This window comes from Podarcis liolepis (genome assembly GCF_965112155.1).
Source record: "Podarcis liolepis genome assembly, chromosome: 5".
NCBI lineage: Eukaryota > Metazoa > Chordata > Lepidosauria > Squamata > Lacertidae > Podarcis > Podarcis liolepis.
This window is the reverse complement of record NC_139556.1, coordinates 48563174-48582048: the sequence shown is the minus strand read 5'-3', so window position 1 is coordinate 48582048 and position 18875 is coordinate 48563174. Positions and strand designations below refer to the sequence as shown.

Here is an 18875-nt window from a genome sequence, read left to right as displayed (position 1 = left end):
CGCATACCGTCGGGCTCCCGCCTTTAATGTGCGGGGGCGAGAACGAAGGGGATGCGCAAACGCCTGTAAAAATCAAAGCGACGCTGCTCCTTATCGGGAGCGGGGAGTTGGGGAACGAGAGTCGTTCCGCTTCTAAACACTCCCGGCCCTCAAGAGGAGGGTTCCATTGGGAACCAGAAGTGCGTTGCGCGGCAGGCTTTCCGTAAAGGTGCGCAGAAGTTCCCTCTTTGGGTTCCTCCAGCAAGTTCGGTGTCCGCTCGGCCTTCGGGGAGAGAAGCTGCGGCGGCAGAAGGGATGGCGGCGGCAGGGGCTCTGTCTTCGCTCAGGCGCTGCGGGAAGGTAAATGTCGCCGTTGTTTTCCAGGGGCTCAGCTCGGGGCGGGGGGGCTGTTTTCAGATCCAGGACGCAGGTGGCAGGTGGAGGCTGCAGGTGGGCTGGTCGATCGGCTGCTTTGCAAGCAGATGGTCGCAGGTTAGAATCCCGGCATCTTGAGTCAAAATGAGTCGGGAAGCCAGTGCGAGTAGTCCAGATGTGCGTAGTCCAGATGTGCAAGGTAGTCTGGCCCCTGGTAAGAGGGAGAGTCCTTTGTAAACCTCACCTGTACAGGTGAGCTGTGTCCAAGCACAGATCCAGCCACGGAGAAAGGTTCCCTTGTTAGATGCACGGGGAAAGGTGGTTAAACTCTACTTGGACAAGAGGGCGTCCATGCGTTTTGGGATTTAGGAGGCACAGTTCCCAGATCGGAGAACGGGATTTCCAGATGCTGCTGAGTTCTGGCACCTCTCACTCTCTTTAGAAATGGATAAAGGGTGTGTTTGTGCGCAGGGGAGCCATGAAGTGATCTCTCCGTCATCCCACACCCCTTTTCACTCTGTGGAGTAGGCTAAATTTGCATACCCTTTGTTAAGATGTGCCAGTAATAATAATAAGCCTAACGCAACTGTTCTAAACATCAAGGTGTCAGCTCCACTGAACACTGACTTCTGAATGAAAATGCATATAACTCTGCTGCAAAGCTAGGTGTAAGCATGGTCCCGTCAGTCATCACCAGGGCAGCACTATGAGATAGAAGTGTAGAATAAGCAGGATGCCCCCCTAGTAGGTGCATCAAGCCTGGCTTACCACCTTCTGAAGAAAATTAATACATATTGCCAACTAAAGAGGGAACTACTATAAAGCTACTAAGTCCAGCACTACTAGCTGTTCAATATTGACTTAGGAAATAAAACTTCATTCATGTAGGTCCTTTATTGTAGGAATGAACAAGAGAACTTGGTAGCCCATATTTCAGGATTTTTGAAAAGAGAGCTGTAGAATACTTCAGTATACTTATTTTTTGTTTGCCAACCCCTTTCAAGGGCCTAACCCTAGAGTGTGAACTTTCTACATAATTCAGGAGTTCTTTGCAAATGTTCCTGTATATTGCCCATTGTAAATTTTATAGTGGAAGAGAGCATTACAGGGAGTTGCCTCTTTTTATAAAGTGAGAGCAATCTTGGTCTACTTGCCTGTCAGCAAGAATTTGTTTAATGTGAAGGTGGGTTGACTTGCAAATTAAAACCCAATCCTGTGAACTTAGCCCATATCTAAGCCCACCGAAACAGGTTTGCATGTACTGTACAGTGGTGCCTCGCAAGACGAAAAGAATCCGTTCTGTGATTCTCTTCGTCTACCGGTTTTTTCGTCTTGCAAAGCAAGCCCATTGATGGATTAGCGGATTAGCGGCTTTTAGCGGCTTATCGGATCAGCTGATAAGCGGATTAGCGGCTTAGAAAAAAGGGGGGGGAGGGAAAAAACCCTGCAGGAACTCACAAGACATTTTCGTCTTGTGAAGCAAGCCCATAGGAGATTCGTTTTGCGAAGCGCCTCCAAAACGGAAAACCCTTTCGTCTAGCAAGTTTTTCGTCTTGCGAGGCATTCGTCTTGCGGGGTACCACTATATAAGCAAGCCACAGTTAAACTAAACAAACCATTTGCATTGAATCTAAATGTATCCAATGTGTTTAAATCTGCATAGGAACTAACAACATAAATCAGGCCACTAGGCTCCAGTACTAAGCCCTTTTATATTATAGTTATTGTAGTTTTATATAGCACCATCACTTTACAGAGCAACTAAACAAAAATCTATGTAGATTCTTTATAATCTAGTTTTTTTCAAAAAGGCTGAAGTTACCTTAACAAAATGGAAATTACCTTTCAGTCTGTTCTGCCTGAAATTAATTTTGGTCTGTTTCAGTGTTAAATTTAAGTACATATGCTGTTAGATATAAGCAAGTCAAAGGATTGTTGCACAATAATCCTAAACAGATTTCTGTCGAAAGGTGTCTCTCCTAAGTGTTCTTAACATTGGGGGGGGGGGTCTTACTTGTGTTCTCAGCAACAAAGCCAGAGAAATAAGATTGCTTAAAACAAAGAATGAAAATCAGAATTTACAGTCTTGGACTATGCAAATGTTGTTTCACCATATAAGATCTTGAAGTTGTTCATGTGCATGCTCATCAGTTGATTACTAAAGCAAATCAAATGATAACCTGTATGTGTGACTCAAAAGATCTAACATGATCGACAGAGACAACTTCCACAACATCTGTAGCAACCCCCACATGTCAAGGGCACACTGTATTGCAGGGATAGCCAACATGGTGCAGTCCAGGTACTTTATTGCACATTCCCATCACCTCTGACTGTGGCTTTGCTAGTTGGGGCTGATGGGAATAGGAACCCAAAACTTCCAGAGAGCACTATTCCTGATATAGGGCTGACTTCCATCCTGTTTATATTCTGCAGTATCTTGTAGGACACTTTTGTTCACTTGGGAGCAGTTTCTTTCCCCAGTAATCCAGATTATAATATCCATCCTTGCTCACAACCAAAGTCTAGTGATGATGTCCTCATTAGTCACTTTGGTCTGAGTCTGCCCTTGCTCCCTGAGAGTTCATGGAAATATCTTATTTGTAGTTTCAGGCTAAGATTATTTTCTCTAGTGGTATTGTTCTCTCCTTCTTAAAATATGTTTTGTCCACAGCTGAGATGGAATATGCCTCCATGCACAAACTTTTGCATGAGGCAACCCAGTTTCTTTAAATCTTCCAAATCTGAGGCTTTACCAAACCTAACCAGTGAGGGAGTAACTTGTGCTCCGCTTCAGACATTTACAGAAGAGGAGATCATGATCAAAGAAATGGGTAATGTATTTGAATTCTATCTCTATGGGCAAAGTCTGCCCAAATCAATTATTTTCTACATGGCATGCAATTTATAATAATGCACTGAAGAGAACGAATCACTTCTGTAAGCAAGAAATTCACCCCCCCACCCATAAATTGTTAGCTCATTTTCAAAAATTGATGTTTTGAAGAATTAAATGTCAGTTTAAGTCTATGTACGCAATTCTCTGTTACATTCTAGGCAGAGGGGATAAATACTGTTACCTTTCCCCCACTCCACTATGGTAAACGTAAATCAAAAGACCTAAATCAAGCTGTAGCCACTAGTGCTATCTTACTTACATTTGTGAATTTTATATCTGTTAAATTTCTGGCTTCACTGCAACTTAAGGCTAACAATGAGATTCTTTATATCTTTTCTTCCTTATAGTGAAAAAGTTTGCTCATGAGCGAGTGCTACCATTAGTACAGAAAATGGATGCTGATGCAAAAATGGACGATTCTATTGTACAAGGGCTATTTGAACAAGGGGTTTGTACATATTTTGGTGTTTTTAATGCAGTATGTAGCTTCTTCCCTTTGCACACTGAGTACTGTACGTATACATTTATAATACAATAAGCAAAAGGATGAATGATATAATTGAAAAATGGTCACAGGGCTGACTGCTAGCTTTCATTCTGTTTTTCTGTAAATATTTAGCTTTTCTTCTTCTTCTTAGAAGATAGAAAATTTATGCAGTTGTTTCATTGGAGGTAGATTTAAGGGGAAAACATTTGGTGACTAAGATTACATCCTGACCCCACTTACATGGGAGCAAGCCCAAATGAATTCAGAAGGAGTTGCTTTTGAGTGGACATGGCTAGGATTGCACTTTGGGGCATTTTTATTACAGTGGTGTCTCGCAAGACAAAATTAATTCGTTCTGCGAGCTTTTTCGTCTTGCGAATTTTTCGTCTTGCGAAGCACAGTCATGTTGCAACTACACATCTTCAAGCGGTTTTAAGAAAAAGGAAACAAACTTGCAAGACGTTTTCGTCTTGCGAAGCAAGCCCATAGGGAAATTCGTCTTGCGAAGCAACTCAAAAAACGAAAAACTCTTTCATCTTGCGAGTTTTTCGTCTTCCGAGGCATTCGTCTTTCGAGGTACCACTGTACTCTTTAGTTAAATAAGAGGCACAAGTAACAATAATGTTTTAGTATTATGCCACTCTGATTCTAAAATTTGCTGTTTCAGGAGTACAACAGCACAAGCAAATCTGTAGGATCACAGTATTGGATCTCAAACTTGAGCATACTGATAGCCAAATCTTGTGAACATTTCCTTAGAGTTCAGTGGGGGGCTGTGATTATAGGAGGGTACACATGAAAATTCCTTTCGGAATCAATGAATGGTATTCAACAAAATTTTACACAGAGTAGACCCTTTGAAACTAATTGAAATGAGTCATGTTTGTTAAATTCATTGGGCCTTCTCTGGGTGAAACTTAGTAGAATACCACCCCAATAGCTCTTCTTTCTAGCAAAGATGATGGAAGTTGAGTAGAAGTCAGAATTCATAAGGTTTCTCCACCCACTCCTAACAACAGCTTGTTCTTTCTTTTTCAGTTGATGGGTATTGATCTTGACCCCAAATATGGAGGAACTGGATTTTCCTTTTTTTCCACTATTCTGGTGGTTGAGGAGTTGGCCAAGGTTGATCCATCAGTATCGCTTATGTGTGAACTCCAGAATACCTTAACCAATAAATTGTTTACGACGTATGGCACAGAAGAACAAAAGCAAACCTATTTGCCTAGACTGGCAAAAGACATGGTAGGTGAAGTATATTGGCACATAAGTTAAATATGCAGTTGCAGAATTTCCACCTTAAGGAACGAACTGCAGGAACCTATGTAGATTTATTTAGGAGTAAGTTCCACCAATTTATTGAAGCTTACTCTCAAGTAAGCGTGCATAGGATTGCAGCCTAAGAGCTCCATCCACAGCCTAGCCCTAGTTATACTAAACCAGTTGAGTTTAGGCATATTCGTGTCTCATTGACTCATGTGAGTCTTCGGTTGGGTAAAAGAGATGTTTACATCCAAATCATTCAAAGTTTTTGGAGTTAAACTGTTTATTTTCATCACCCTTAAAGAGGCCACTAAACTGGCCTGTGGTAGAGCTTTTTGTATATTTCTCACTGCCAATGTACAGCATAACAGTGTCCCTGTTATTGCAGCAGCTGTTCCCCCTTTCCTCCATAGCAGTGCTATGTTCAGGATGAATGAGATTGTGGAATTCTAGGAAACCATTTGCTCTGATTGAAACAATAAGTAGTAACAGCCCTTCTTTGTTTTCCAACCAGTGCCATCCAGGAAAGTGTTGGGTGTTTTTTCAGTTGGAGTGGTGCAAAAATGTTTGAGAGACTATATTGCGTAAATACTTGGATTTTCTTGTCTTGTGAATTAAATATGTCACTGGTTAAAAAAAATCCTTTCGTACTTGATTACCCTACTGTACCTATGTTCTCAAAATGTTTGCAGAGTGAATATAAGAGTGAATATATCTAGTGACTTGACTTTATTTTAAAATGATAGATGGGCAGCTTCTGCCTCTCAGAGCCTGGTTCTGGCAGCGATGCGTTTTCCTTGAAGACTCGTGCTGAAAAGAAGGGGGACTACTATATTATCAGTGGGTCAAAGATGTGGATTAGCTTTGCTGAGCATGCAGGAGTGTTTTTGGTGATGGCAAATGCCAACCCTTCCGCAGTAAGTAGCTAAAACAGTTATCGCTTGATTTTACTAAGGCATTGCATCAAGATTAATTACAAGGTATAAACTAGACTTGTACCTTGCTTATACTGGCAGTCTTCCTTTTTCTTCCTGTATCCTCAATTTATGGAATTTCTTCTGCTTTGGAAATTTTCTAAGAACAGCAGAAGAGCAGAGTTAGGAACCTTGATCTCTCTTTCTCTTTGCCCCCCAATCCCTCCTGCCTGCCCTGGTGTTTTTCTTATCCTATTTGCATCTGAGAAGCCCTGTCTGGAGTATCCATGCTAGTGAGTAAAAAGGTAAAGGTGCAGGTGGTGCTGTGGTCTAAACCACTGAGCTTCTTGGGCAGTCAGGAGGCAGTCAGACAAAGAAAGGTGATTACACAGCTGTTGTACAGTTTTGCACTGTTCATGATTATGCACTGTATTGCACAACCAGCAATCCAGAACATTTATTTATATACAGTGGTACCTTGGTACTCGAACAGTTTGGCTCCCAGACAAATCGGCTCCCGGACGCCGCAAACCCAGAAGTAAGTGTTCTGGTTTGCAAACGTTTTTTGGATGCTGAACATCTGACGCAGCTTCTGCTTGAGTGCAGGAAGTTCCTGCAGCCAATCAGAAACTGCGCCTTGTTTTTTGAACGGTTTCGAGAGTCGACTGGACAGCCTTGGCAGGAGTCCAGCCCCAAGCTAGGATGGGTGAGTTCTGGTTTCTCACAGCTTCTCGTTTTCCAATATTAAGTTGGGTTCTCCACAGTTCTACATAAGTTTCCTAATTCTTTTTTAAAGGTACTCACAAACATGTGCTAGTATTTTATTTCATTACACCCTTTTTTGTATGGAATACTGCCTAATATAATGAATTTTGTGTTCTGTTTTTTAACTAATATATGCATTTTCATGCACTCTTAACCTTACATTACTTGGTTGGAAAACTGCCCTGCAAAAATCAGAGAAGTGCAGATTTCAAAAGATTGCTGCATTTTCAGAATGTGTGAATTAGGTATATCTGCTTTTAATGTGAACTGAATTGAATTTCCACCCCGTCCTTATTATCAGCACAGTTAATTTTCCGTATGTCTTTCCTTCCTAGGGCTATAAGGGAATTACCTGTTTCATAGTAGACCGTAATACAGAGGGCCTACATGTAGGAAAGAAGGAGGATAAACTGGGAATCAGAGCCACATCTACATGTCCTGTAACATTTGAAAATGTGAAGGTGCAGTAGTCCTTTTAAAGCTGTGGAATTTGGCTAAGTCGTTGCAATACTGTACTCAATACAAACAACTCAGTTGGATGCAGTTGCATAAATTAGCATGCGTTTGGAAGATGAATGGTGCATTACTCACAGGAGGTTGGCTTAAAAAAAACACTTTTAGAAATATAGCAAATTTAGATTTGAATCATACACGAACACAGTCTGTGGATTTATGGTTGCTCCAAATTTACAAAAATTTTGTCAACCAAAAGCCATACAGTAGTTTGCTTTTTTATGTTCCTCATAACTGAACGTAAAATACACGTTTGGCTCTGCAGTTGTATGGAAGCAGCACAGTGAGGTTGCTGGTTTTGAAGTCACATTGTGGTTTGTTGCTTTGTCTGTGTGCGTTTTTGTAAACCGCCTTGGGAAGCATTTATGTTTGAAAGGTGGTCTATATTTTTTAAATAAATAAATGTGGAGATGGAAGTAAAGGGCTACTAGCAATTAATTGATTTTGCTTAATTCCTCAGGTTCCTGTGACCAACGTGCTTGGGCAGGTTGGGCAGGGCTATAAGTATGCCATTGGAATGCTCAATACGGGAAGAATAGGAATAGCTGCACAGGTAAGTATGGCTATAAGTATTTAGGTCCAGTGCAGACGTAACACAGAGTGTATACAGTTTTGACTGCCCCCCACCAGTCCTGATCTCAAAAAGGATGTTGCAGAATTGTAACAAAAGCCCTTTTAAGTGTCATCAAGTTACAATTACCTGAATCAGGAGAGCCACCACTGTCCAGACCCTGTGGCTGAAGGTGTGTATACTTAAAACCCATGACTCCCTCCCCCCATTATATGATTTGCAGCAGGGCTGGGCCCTTCAGAATGTGGCAGAGAATGTGGGGCCACACGCTTCCCCTTCACCCAGCTGTAATCATGTGAGGGGTTGAAAGCCTGAATACGGCTAAAAAGTCTTCCACAACTGTAGTTAAAGAGATTAGGAGCTGGCTGCTGGAGTGCATAATTCCCTACCTACACACTCCCAGTCCTTCCTTTCTCTTGGAGAAATACAGTGGTACCTCAGGTTACATACGCTTCAGGTTACAGACACTTCAGGTTACAGACTCTGCTAACCCAGAAATAGTACCTCGGGTTAAGAACTTTGCTTCAGGATGAGAACAGAAATTGCGCGGTGGCAGCAGCGGGAGGCCCCATTAGCTAAAGGGGTGCTTCAGGTTAAGAACAGTTTCAGGCTAAGAACAGACCTCCAGAACGAATTAAGTACGTAACCCGAGGTACCACTGTAAAGTGCACCTCATCACGGCTTAACATTCTTTAAGCACATAGGCTCGGACCCAACAATTATTGGGCATGCCCAATGGGATGTTTTGCCTTTTTTTCTTTGAACAAGAGGTTTCCATGTGATATCGCAAGCTGCTTTTGAATAGCCCCTTGGGTTTCAGAAATGCTTTGTAATGAGGGCTGCTCTTCTATGTGTCCTTGGGCACATGGAAGTAGTTGCATAGTTCTTTGAATTTTAGCCACAGTGACTAGGTTTCAGTCTCCTTCTTTAGAAGCCTCCCTTCGCCACTCACACCAAGAGTATCTTAACGAAATACTTTGTTCCAACATCTTGAAGTAAAGAGAGATGTCATGAGCAAAAAACCCAGGTTCCCTTCCTCTCCCCACCCCCATTAAAAAGCTGGTTTTAATTTAGAATTTAATCAGCATATTATGAAAAAAACCCACCCTGAGCTATTAAGTTTAGGAGAACAGTATTAATAAGTAAGTAACCTTATCAAGGCATTACACATTAATGTTGTTAGATTATCACTTTCCATATTAAGCAGTGAAATGGACTGCTGGCGACTGACTAGGTATTATGCTGTGTGATGGGACATTGAAAATTAAATGAGTAAAATGAAAGTGACGATGAGATGCTCTTAGAAATACCCGACTTCTAGCTTCTTTCACTGCCTTTTGAATTCTGAATGTAACTAGGTTTGCTTGGTTTTTTTTAGTCTTTCTGGAATACAAAAGCTCTCCAATCCTGCTGTTGTCTTATGGGCCCCTAACAACCAAACTCACTCCTGGCAATTGCCACAAAGCTTGTCTTGCCCTTTTAAAGAGGACTGTGACACTTTTCCAACCACATTAGTAACATTTGCTTTTTGTTGTTGTTCATTCACAGATGTTGGGATTAGCACAAGGATGTTTTGACCACACCATCCCATATACAAAGGAGAGGTCCCAATTTGGAAAAAGCACATTTGATTTTCAGGTAGCGATGAGTGCATTCTGTAAAATGGGTCTAAAAACAAAAAGAAATGCTTATCACAGCTGATATTTTGTCGGCCACAGTATTATAACTTCTTAACCACTGCCACATTTTGTTTGAAGGATTACCTGTCAGTTGTAAATGTGAAGAACACATTTTAAGTAGTAATACCTTTCTGACTATCTGTGTGGCAGAACTTTCTATAACTTGAGTGAGAACTCCTTCAGCTATGAATTTTTACACAATTCTACCATGATGCAGTTATTTCTTGCATCATGGTAGAATTGTTTAAAAGTTCATTTGTAATTTGTCATTCAAGCTACAATTTGGTTAACTGCTGTAATATTTGCATTATTATATTTCACTGTGGTTGCCATAGGATGTGTTTATAAAATGGTAATTATAGTAATGATTTCCCCTTGCTTTTTTGGTTGTTTTTGGCTTGGCCTTTTGCACTTTAGACTTCCATTTCTTAGCTGGAAATGAATACAGTTCTATTTACACTTGAGTAAACAAACAAAGAATTGCTATATCGGTCACTCATAGGATCAGGAACTGAGCATTATATCTGGCAGCTGGGGAAGGGAGGATGATTTTCTCTTGCAAGTTTAGTTTTACATGGAACTTGTTTCTTTCAAGGGAATGCAACATCAGATTGCGCAAGTGGCTGTACAGATAGAAGCTGCAAGATTGTTAACCTACAATGCAGCTCGACTTGCAGAAAGCGGAAGGCCATTCATAAAAGAGTCCAGCATGGCCAAGTATTATGCAGCAGAGGTAAGCTGTATTTGAGGTTCTTTTTTGCCTTTTCTTTTTAAATGAAACATAACTGAACTATGGCTTTATATTATTACAGACAGCTTATCATGAGACATTATTATTATTGCAGTTTGCAATAAAAACATATATGGAACAATTGCCTATAAATACAATTAAAACATTTGCCCATATAAAACAATCATATACACAATTTAGAACAAGATACAACTTTTCGCATACACCCGAAGACACCAAAACCTGCAATTTAGAACAAGATATATATATTGCTTGATTGTAATGCAACCTCAAAGTGGCTTACAAAAAGAATGAAACAAGAAAATCGCCCATTAAAAACAGCATTTTAAACATTTTAAAAATGATTAAAATCAGCAATAAACTAAATACCAGATTGAAACATTCTACATGTCTGAATGGTGGGACGCGGGTGGTGCTGTGGGTAAAAGCCTCAGTGCCTAGGACTTGCCGATCGAAAGGTCAGCGGTTCGAATCCCCGCGGCGGGGTGCGCTCCTGTCGCTCGGTCCCAGCGCCTGCCAACCTAGCAGTTCGAAAGCACCCCCGGGTGCAAGTAGATAAATAGGGACCGTTTACTGGTGGGAAGGTAAACGGCGTTTCTGTGTGCTGCTCTGGTGCCGGTTCGCCAGAGCAGCTTAGTCACGCTGGCCATGTGACCCGGAAGTGTCTGCGGACAGCGCTGGCTCCCGGCCTCTAGAGTGAGATGAGCGCACAACCCTAGAGTCTGTCAAGACTGGCCCGTACGAGCAGGGGTACCTTTACCTTTACCTTTACATGTCTGAATAGGCTTGACAAACAGACTACAGTGAAGGCACCAACGTAATGTCAGTATTCTGATGGTCAGGATAGTATTGATTTGAATTGAGCAAAAGTCACAGCATGCTTCATGTGTTTTTTGCAGGTTGCTACTCTAACAACAAGTAAATGTATTGAATGGATGGGCGGAGTTGGCTTCACAAAAGATTATCCTATTGAGAAATATTACAGGGATTGCAAGATTGGTAAGTAGCAGTTTCTTATAGATCATCTGTTGAAAATGAAAACGTAGCATTTTTATTGAACGATCAGAAAGTTATCAACAAAGCGCATTTGCCGTTCTCCATCTCCTGATATGGATATTGAGTGGCAAGTCTATAAGAATCTGGAAGTCTGATTGTTTGTCAAGTTTTGATCTACAATCTTAGCCACACCAGGTTCCTCACCGTCTTCACTGTCCCAGCTACCTACAGGCAAACTGATTAGATACCTTAGTTTGTTCATTACCCAGAATGCAGATCTGATAGTCTTTTCGCATACAGCTGCATAGGCAAATCCATGCTACCTGCCCCACCATGCGGCTATATTATTCGCTTCCAATCCTTAGCTGCTCAGAATTGCATGAGTGAAAAGCAGCCCCCATGCCTCTGGATGTGGAAGATATAGGGACTAATTTCTGTTAGGGAATGCATTGTGCTTTCTTCAGCAAAATTATGACCAGCCCTATCTATGTTAGGCTGTACAAATCTGTGTGGATATCACAGTCTCATCAGTCACTGATCTGCAGCCTGCCATAATGGACTGTCTCCACTAAAATATGTACTAGAGGATATGAAAGCAATACCTACTTTACACATACAGTGGTGCCTCGCAAGACGAAATTAATTCGTTCCACGAGTTTTTTCGTCTAGCGAATTTTTCGTCTTGCGAAGCACGAAATCCCGTAGGAATGCATTGAAATTCAATTAATGCGTTCCTATGGTCAAAAAAAGTCCAAACAAAGCCAAATTTGGTACAACAAGAGTTTATTAAGTGCTCTTTAAAGTCACACATACTGTAAAGAGCATTTCAAAAATTGAAGGAACAATAAATTAAGTTTCTAAACATGACAGAAAAACATTTAAAAAATCAACAAAGTGTACAGTACATTTTCTAAGACTCTGGGGGACAACTCAAAGAAGGTTCCTCTTCCACTCTTTGCTTCTTGCTGAAGAACCCCCTCCTCAACTGTTCCCCCAGCCACCCACCACACAGAAATTCAAATCCAGAATTTTTTTAAAAAAACAGCAGAGTGGCCCAATGGTCACAGAAAATCATAAAAATGCAGGAAAAAAACAAGCTTCCAGATTCTTGCAAACCCCTCCCCAACACCAAATCCTTGAATTCCAAACACCCCAACCCAAAATCCAAACCCCCCCCAAAAAAAGTTTTAAAAGTTTAAAAGAAGTTTTGGAAAAGCTTCAAAAATCACCAAAGTCTTCAAAAACCTCAAAAAAGGCTACCACACCGCGTTCTATGAGTCGCTCCTCAAAGTCAAGTCACAACTGTATTAACGGTGTTAAGAAAAAGGAAACAAACTTGCAAGACGTTTTCGTTTTTCGTCTTGCGATGCAAGCCCATAGGGAAATTCGTCTTGCGAAGCAGCTCAAAAAACGGAAAACCCTTTCGTCTAGCGAGTTTTCCATCTTGCGAGGCATTCGTCTTGCGGGGCACCACTGTACAAGTTATAGGGTGGAATTGAACATTCATGAGTAGACTTCTGCTTGCACAACAGGACTTCTTATACCTCCCTCCTGCAGCCTCCACGTGCCTCCCAAATCTGAATTGGAGGGGCCCCCAGTCCCTCAGAGCAATTGTGTGGGTGGCTGCAGAAAAAGGGGAGAGGAAGCAAAAGTCCTGTTCTGCAAATGGAAGCACACGGTCACCGCTGGAGTTAATCCATAACTTTTGTGAGCTTGCCCTTGCATCTTCCTTTGTAATAAAACCACACCACATTCAAAGTTTCTACTAAATTGTTTAACATACTGCACTGATCACAACAAAAAATACTCCAGCGGTAGAACTTGACACTGCATTATCAGGCCTTTTTCACTCTGCCTCTGTTACATACCTTTGCCTCATATCTAATGTTTACCACAACATGCTTAAATCACTGTTTATCGCGGTTTATATTATTGCTTCATTTATTCCCCCACCCTGATGGTTTGTTTCAGGTACCATATATGAAGGAACTTCAAATATCCAGCTGAACACAATCGCAAAATGCATCGCTCAAGAATACTGAGAATACTGAAAATCAAGAGATTTAATTACCGCTACAGTACTGGTGTGAATCACGGGATACTTCTTCATGTCCAATTTCTAAGACAAAATAAGAAAAATTGTGGTAATCTTAAATACGTACAAGACTGCAGCATAAGTGACTAGACTGTTACACTTCAGTAATGTACCATAATAACTAATTTTCCCAACTATAATGACACAGGGCGTTAAAATCAACCTTCTTTTGTATCTACACGTTGGGGTTTGTAGAACTGATAACTTCAGTTGATTCTGGGCTATCAAGGCTTCTCTGCTTTACCATGTGGGCTCTTTGAACTTTTGCACCTGCTTATCAAGATCCAACACACCAATATACAAACTGTGAAAAAGAACTAAGTATCCAAGAAATCTCTGAAATTCTATTCACACAAGTGTGATGGCCCTGATCACATGGGAGCTGTAATGAAGTTACACTAAAAAAAATACCCTACAACCCATACATGTTGGTGAACTACACAAGTATCAGTGGTCGGTGCTTGAAAACATGGCCCAAACAGGATAATAATGGACAAAATAACCCACCTCTTTGATTGATTTGCAACGCTGTACTTGGGGAGTTGGAACAGACTTGTCCTATGGTTGCTAAGATAGAGATGAAGGAACTAATTAATACAGGGCCTTTTCTATAGGATGGTTAAAAGTTAGTACTTCATGCTTTATTCTGGGCATCCTGTAAAAATGCATGCAGGCCTCAGGGACAGCAATAAGTAAGACATTTGCTTTTGAATAGTCCTGTTAATCTTGGCTATTGCAATGTGTCCAGGAGTATGTTCATTTCCATGGCACTTGAAGGTATTTTACATAGAACTGCTTCACTGGAACATAAAAAGGCAAGATAAGATTCTGGTTTCTGTGGCACTACAGTATCATGAAATATTGTGCAGGGTTGCAAGTGATTAAGTGAGAAAGTGGTCTGGTTCCACTGAAGCCAATGGGGTTTTTATCAGCTTCCTTTAAACTCCTTTTTCTTTGTTGGCTTTTAGACTGCAATTTTTAATTTTTGTGCCACAGTCACATACATGTAAAGTGTGATCACCTTGTTTCCACACCTCATTGGGTGAAACTGTTGCAGACAAGAGTACCCAACCAAGGTGATCTTGCATTCTTTTTATTTGAAACTTGAATACAGTGGTACCTCAGTTTAAGAACAGTCCGGTTTAAGAACGATTTGGTTTACAAACTCCACAGATCTGGAATGTCCCGGTTTGAGAATTTTTACCTCGGTCTAAGAATGGAATCCGAACGGTGGAAGGGCACTGGCAGCGGGAGGCCTCATTAGGGAGAGCACATCTCAGTTTAAGAACGGTTTCGGTTTAAGAACGGACTTCCAGAACGGATTAAGTTTGTAAACCGAGGTACCACTATACACACACACACACTTCTTTCCATTCTATTAGTGGAAGAAAATGCCCATTTGAAAAGCACCCTCATAATAAATATTGCTGTTACTAATATTAGTTCATCCATCAGATCGGGTCGGTGGCAAGCATTTGGTTGTGTATGTGGGGAAGAAACATTGCTGAGTCCAAGCGGCGGAGCGCAGCTTGAGCTGCAAAAATACTGAGGCTAAATTGTAGATCATGCATGGGGATGTTAAGGCAACTGCATTTCCTTGTATGCTCAGATCTTATGATACTGCTGGGTTTAATCAGAAGTAGTGCTGGAACAGAATAAGCAGTGTTCTGAAGTGAGCGAATGACTGGGGGAGGGAGGGGGAGGAAGCCTAGTTTGTTTGTTAGGTAATGCACACATTTTGGAAGAAGCACAACACATTAAAAGGCACCCCCCCCCCAAAAAAAAAGGGAAGAAACCAGGAATCCAGCAGGCACATGTTGAATTTCTTGTTTCTGCCATCTTAAAAGAGGCGCATCCTCTGTGTGACAGAAGTTGTGATCTCTCTTCAATGATTCATTTATTTCCCACCTTTCTTTTCTTATGGAAACCAAGGCAGAGTCCATGTGGTTTCCAGGCCACCAGCCAGGCCCAGACCTACTTGGCTTCAACAAGGTGGTGGCCTCATGTTCCTTCACTCCGCAGCCTGGGAGTGCTGCCTGTATTCTTTTTTAAATGAATGCTTGTATTAAAAAAAAATAATTGCAAAGATCTGAAAGTTTAATAGAGCCATCTTTTAAATTTATTAAAATGTTTCAGTTGGAGTAATCTGATTGACAAAACATTGCAGCCCCAGTAATAAGTGGTAGCATTACTCTTTAAGCTGGCAGTAATTGGCTATAACATTTCTATGACAAGGTCCCCACTGTGCCTTCAATCAATCTAGCTGTATTAAAAAATATGGAAAGCTTGTCTTTGTTACATTTGAGCTACCTTTGTGGGTTAAGAATAAGTATAGCCACATAGTCCAGTTATATAATGTACAAAGCTGCTCATGAATACTGTCTAGCTACTTGATTCAACATACTTTTGCTATATACCTGTTACAGGACTTACATTCGCCTCTTTCTTTTCTTGAGGGGCTCTGGGTCTTTTAACATCTGCATGTCAGTCACAGATTCAGCAGGCACAACTTTCCTCATAACAACTCATGCCTGGGAAAGCTTTCTTTAAATTCTAGCTAGGAGGCAGCTTTTAAAAAGCAGAAATCCACTTTCAGCAGGGGGGGAATGTTACAACCCTAACTTCAAATGGCTTTTGCATTAAGCATCTAGCATACAAGTTTTTATCACTTTGAACTGTGTGTTTATTATATCTGCTTTGGGCTGTGTGCAGCTGATCGGAATCCGATTCCTTCTAAACCAAACATTAAGGAAAATCCTTGGTGAGTATTTCAAGTTAAAGGTACAGTTTGTATAAAGAGCATCTAACATGAAGTATTTTTGTACAGCACGCTTACTGCGTGCATTGTTACAAATATTTTTGTATGTCTTCTACCGTGATTGTACACCCCACAAAGTGGCTATAAAAGTGATTAAATGCAAATGCATCTACTAAGTGAAAGTGGAATAAAACTGTGAAATAAGATTGTGGTTGATGAATGCCATACACGCAACATCCTCTTCTCAATCAACAAAGCATATGATAATGTCTTCTGACTGTGGTGTGTGCTGTCTATCCATCTACCCTACAACTACATTCTATGGTGATAGTACTTGAAGCATGATCTAGTGTGGCACAGTAAGGCCTAGATGCCTTCCTCACTGTCTCTCTCTCTCCTTTTTTCTCTGGTACACATTGCTATCTCTTGCTTTCCTAATTTTTTCATAGGCTGACATTGGAAGGTTTTTGCAATTCATACAAGATCGCTTTCTGCACCTGGACAAGAACACACATATGGGATTCTCTTAGTTTCTTCTCTGCTCACTCTTTCTTTGTCTGGCATTAAGGTACCCTTAAGGCACCCCAAAAGCTTTTTTTTTAAATGAAATTAAAATACTCTACTCTCTGTCACAGTCAAGAAAAAGGATTATGAGTAATGTTAACACAAGAGACCAAATGTTTTCATACTAAACCAACTGAACAGCAAGGATACATTTGTGATCTTGGTTCAGAATGAGAAGCTAAGCAATAATAATGGAAATGGACTTGGCTATGGCATTTAGATGGTTCTGTAAGTCCTGTTTATTCACAAATAATGCTGACTCTTCTCAGGTGCATGTATGATTATAACAAAGTAAATCCATTAGGACTGTTTTTTTTGGCAGTTTTGTCATTTTGGACTTGTTAAGTTGGTTCTACGTTGGTTTCAAAATTGGGTGGCAAATTGCCTCTAGCAACTTACGTGGAATAAATATTTTCAGATGCAGACATTTTCCTCATCTCTGATCCTAAAGTTGTCTATTTATGGGGCAGGGGAGGCAAATTGCATCAGCAGCCTATTTGAATGTAGCATTCACACGTTTTCCCCTCATGGGATGGTTTGTAAAAGGTATTGCATAAGCATGAATGATGTACTGGAGTCAATCTTGACTTTCTAGTTTCGAGTGTGATTGCTTACCTTTCCCCCCTCTTAAGCCAGCCGCTAGAGGGACATCCATCTACCAGAAAACAGGCTGAACATATCCAAATCTATACAGTAGAGGGCATAGGAGCTCTTCCATACAGGCCAATTTTTTTAAATAAAAAAATGCCTAAATCATTGTCACATCAAAGATACTGGAGGGAGAAAGATGTGGAAAAGTATGCCAAGAAAGCCTGCCAGTGTAGAAATAATTAAATGTATTCCTTTCCCTTTTTTTAAGGTTAACAGTAAGTCCTCTTTGGCACCAGAGCAAGTTGACTTTTTATGTAGTGAAGTGTTCATTCATTATGCCTCTTCTTACTGTTAGGCTTCAGTTTTTCATTAGGACCAAAATGCAGCTGGTTTTTTTTCCTTCCAGGGTTGGGAAGGGGAGAGACGAAGTGTGCTCCCCACCTCCATCTCTCACATAGGAAGCTGGTTTAAACTGAGTTGGTCCATTACTCTGTCTATCTCAGTACTTCCTTTCCCTCCCAGCCCTACCTGCAGGTGCCAATGATTATATCTGCGTGCAAAGCATGTGCTCAACAGACCACTAAGCTAGAACCTCGTATCTCACTAGGCAATTGCATAAACTTACAAATTTCCTGAAGGCCATCTGGTCCAACTTGCTTTCACCCAGAAGCAAAGTCTTCTGTATCAATTACTCCTATAAGGTTAATTCATGACTAGTTGATTTAACAGTAGATGTGGGCTTATCTGCTCTAATTGGTAACAAATCCTGTTAACTGAATAGCCATCTCTTAAAAAATGTGGTTTGTTAATAAATGGAAAATACAATAAAAGAGCAGACAACAGGCAGGTTGGATGGATTGTGGTCCCCACATCTCACTCCTGGAGGTCAAATTTTAAGGAAGTAGGGAAGGAAGGAAGATGCAAATTCACTTGTCAGGAGCAGAATAAACCTCATTTAAATACATTAAATACATTTCATTTTGCTAGCTCTTGGAGAATAGGGTGACCCCTGAAAATACAGAAGACTTTTGACTAACTATTCAATATATAGGGTTGCATGTAGACACACCTTGAAAAGAACTCCAATCCAGTAGAAGCTTTCAGTGGAAAAAGGAGAGAAGGTAATTTTCACCAGTTTTTATATGCACACAAACACTCCCCCACATCACTTCCCTTTTTGTTTCAGAAGATCCTCCAATTCTCTTTTTAGGAAGGTGCCACGCATAGAAAGGATGGAAATCACTTCTCTCCTTGCAGCAGAGTGTCCCACGAATAGAACTAGAGCCATCCTACAGTCAAACCAGATATGGGTCATTTATATATTTTTATCCCACCTCTTTAACATCAGCTAGAACAAAAGAGTGATTCAGAACACAACTGATGATGGGCTCACCTACATTTCCTGACTGTACTGCTACCGTTACTTGTTTTTTTAATCCATGAAGACTTTAAAAAAAGGTTAAAATATACAAAAATCTTTTGATACAGAGCTAGATTCAATACTTTCCTGCCAAACAGGTGACTTAGTAGCATTTTAACTTGATTTATCTTGCAGCTGTATCATTGCATGCCCTATAAATGGTCCTTTCCCTATTTATTTATTTATTTATTTATTTATTTATTCATTTCCCACCTATTGTTCGCTTTCTTTCTTTTTAAAAAAATAATTTCATTT

The 18875-nt window shown here is 40.6% G+C and overlaps 1 protein-coding gene across 2 annotated transcripts; it reads left to right on the top strand.

Moving 5' to 3' along the window:
- Positions 1-54: 54 nt before the first annotated feature.
- ACADSB (acyl-CoA dehydrogenase short/branched chain) lies at positions 55-16249 on the top strand. 2 transcript variants are annotated; one of them, XR_014526890.1, is made up of 12 exons: positions 55-339; positions 3029-3188; positions 3601-3701; positions 4779-4985; positions 5750-5920; positions 7018-7143; positions 7656-7748; positions 9315-9404; positions 10041-10178; positions 11096-11195; positions 13164-13817; positions 13860-16249. XR_014526890.1 is itself a non-coding variant. In XM_083506191.1 (11 exons), the coding sequence occupies exons 1-11, from the start codon at positions 295-297 to the stop codon at positions 13232-13234; spliced, it is 1302 nt and encodes a 433-aa protein (XP_083362317.1). In that variant the 5' UTR covers positions 55-294; the 3' UTR covers positions 13235-16249. The 2 variants fall into 2 exon arrangements, 1 of the variants encoding a protein (XP_083362317.1); XM_083506191.1 differs by having other exon boundaries at positions 13164-16249.
- The last annotated feature ends 2626 nt before the right edge of the window (positions 16250-18875 follow it).

Excerpts from the sequence above, each read along its gene's own strand:
- ACADSB (XM_083506191.1), top strand. The coding sequence starts at position 295 with ATGGCGGCGGCAGGGGCTCTGTCTTCGCTCAGGCGCTGCGGGAAG. Across the intron at positions 4,986-5,749 it reads CTAGACTGGCAAAAGACATG|ATGGGCAGCTTCTGCCTCTC; the intron begins GTAGGTGAAGTA and ends TTAAAATGATAG. Across the intron at positions 11,196-13,163 it reads TTACAGGGATTGCAAGATTG|GTACCATATATGAAGGAACT; the intron begins GTAAGTAGCAGT and ends GGTTTGTTTCAG.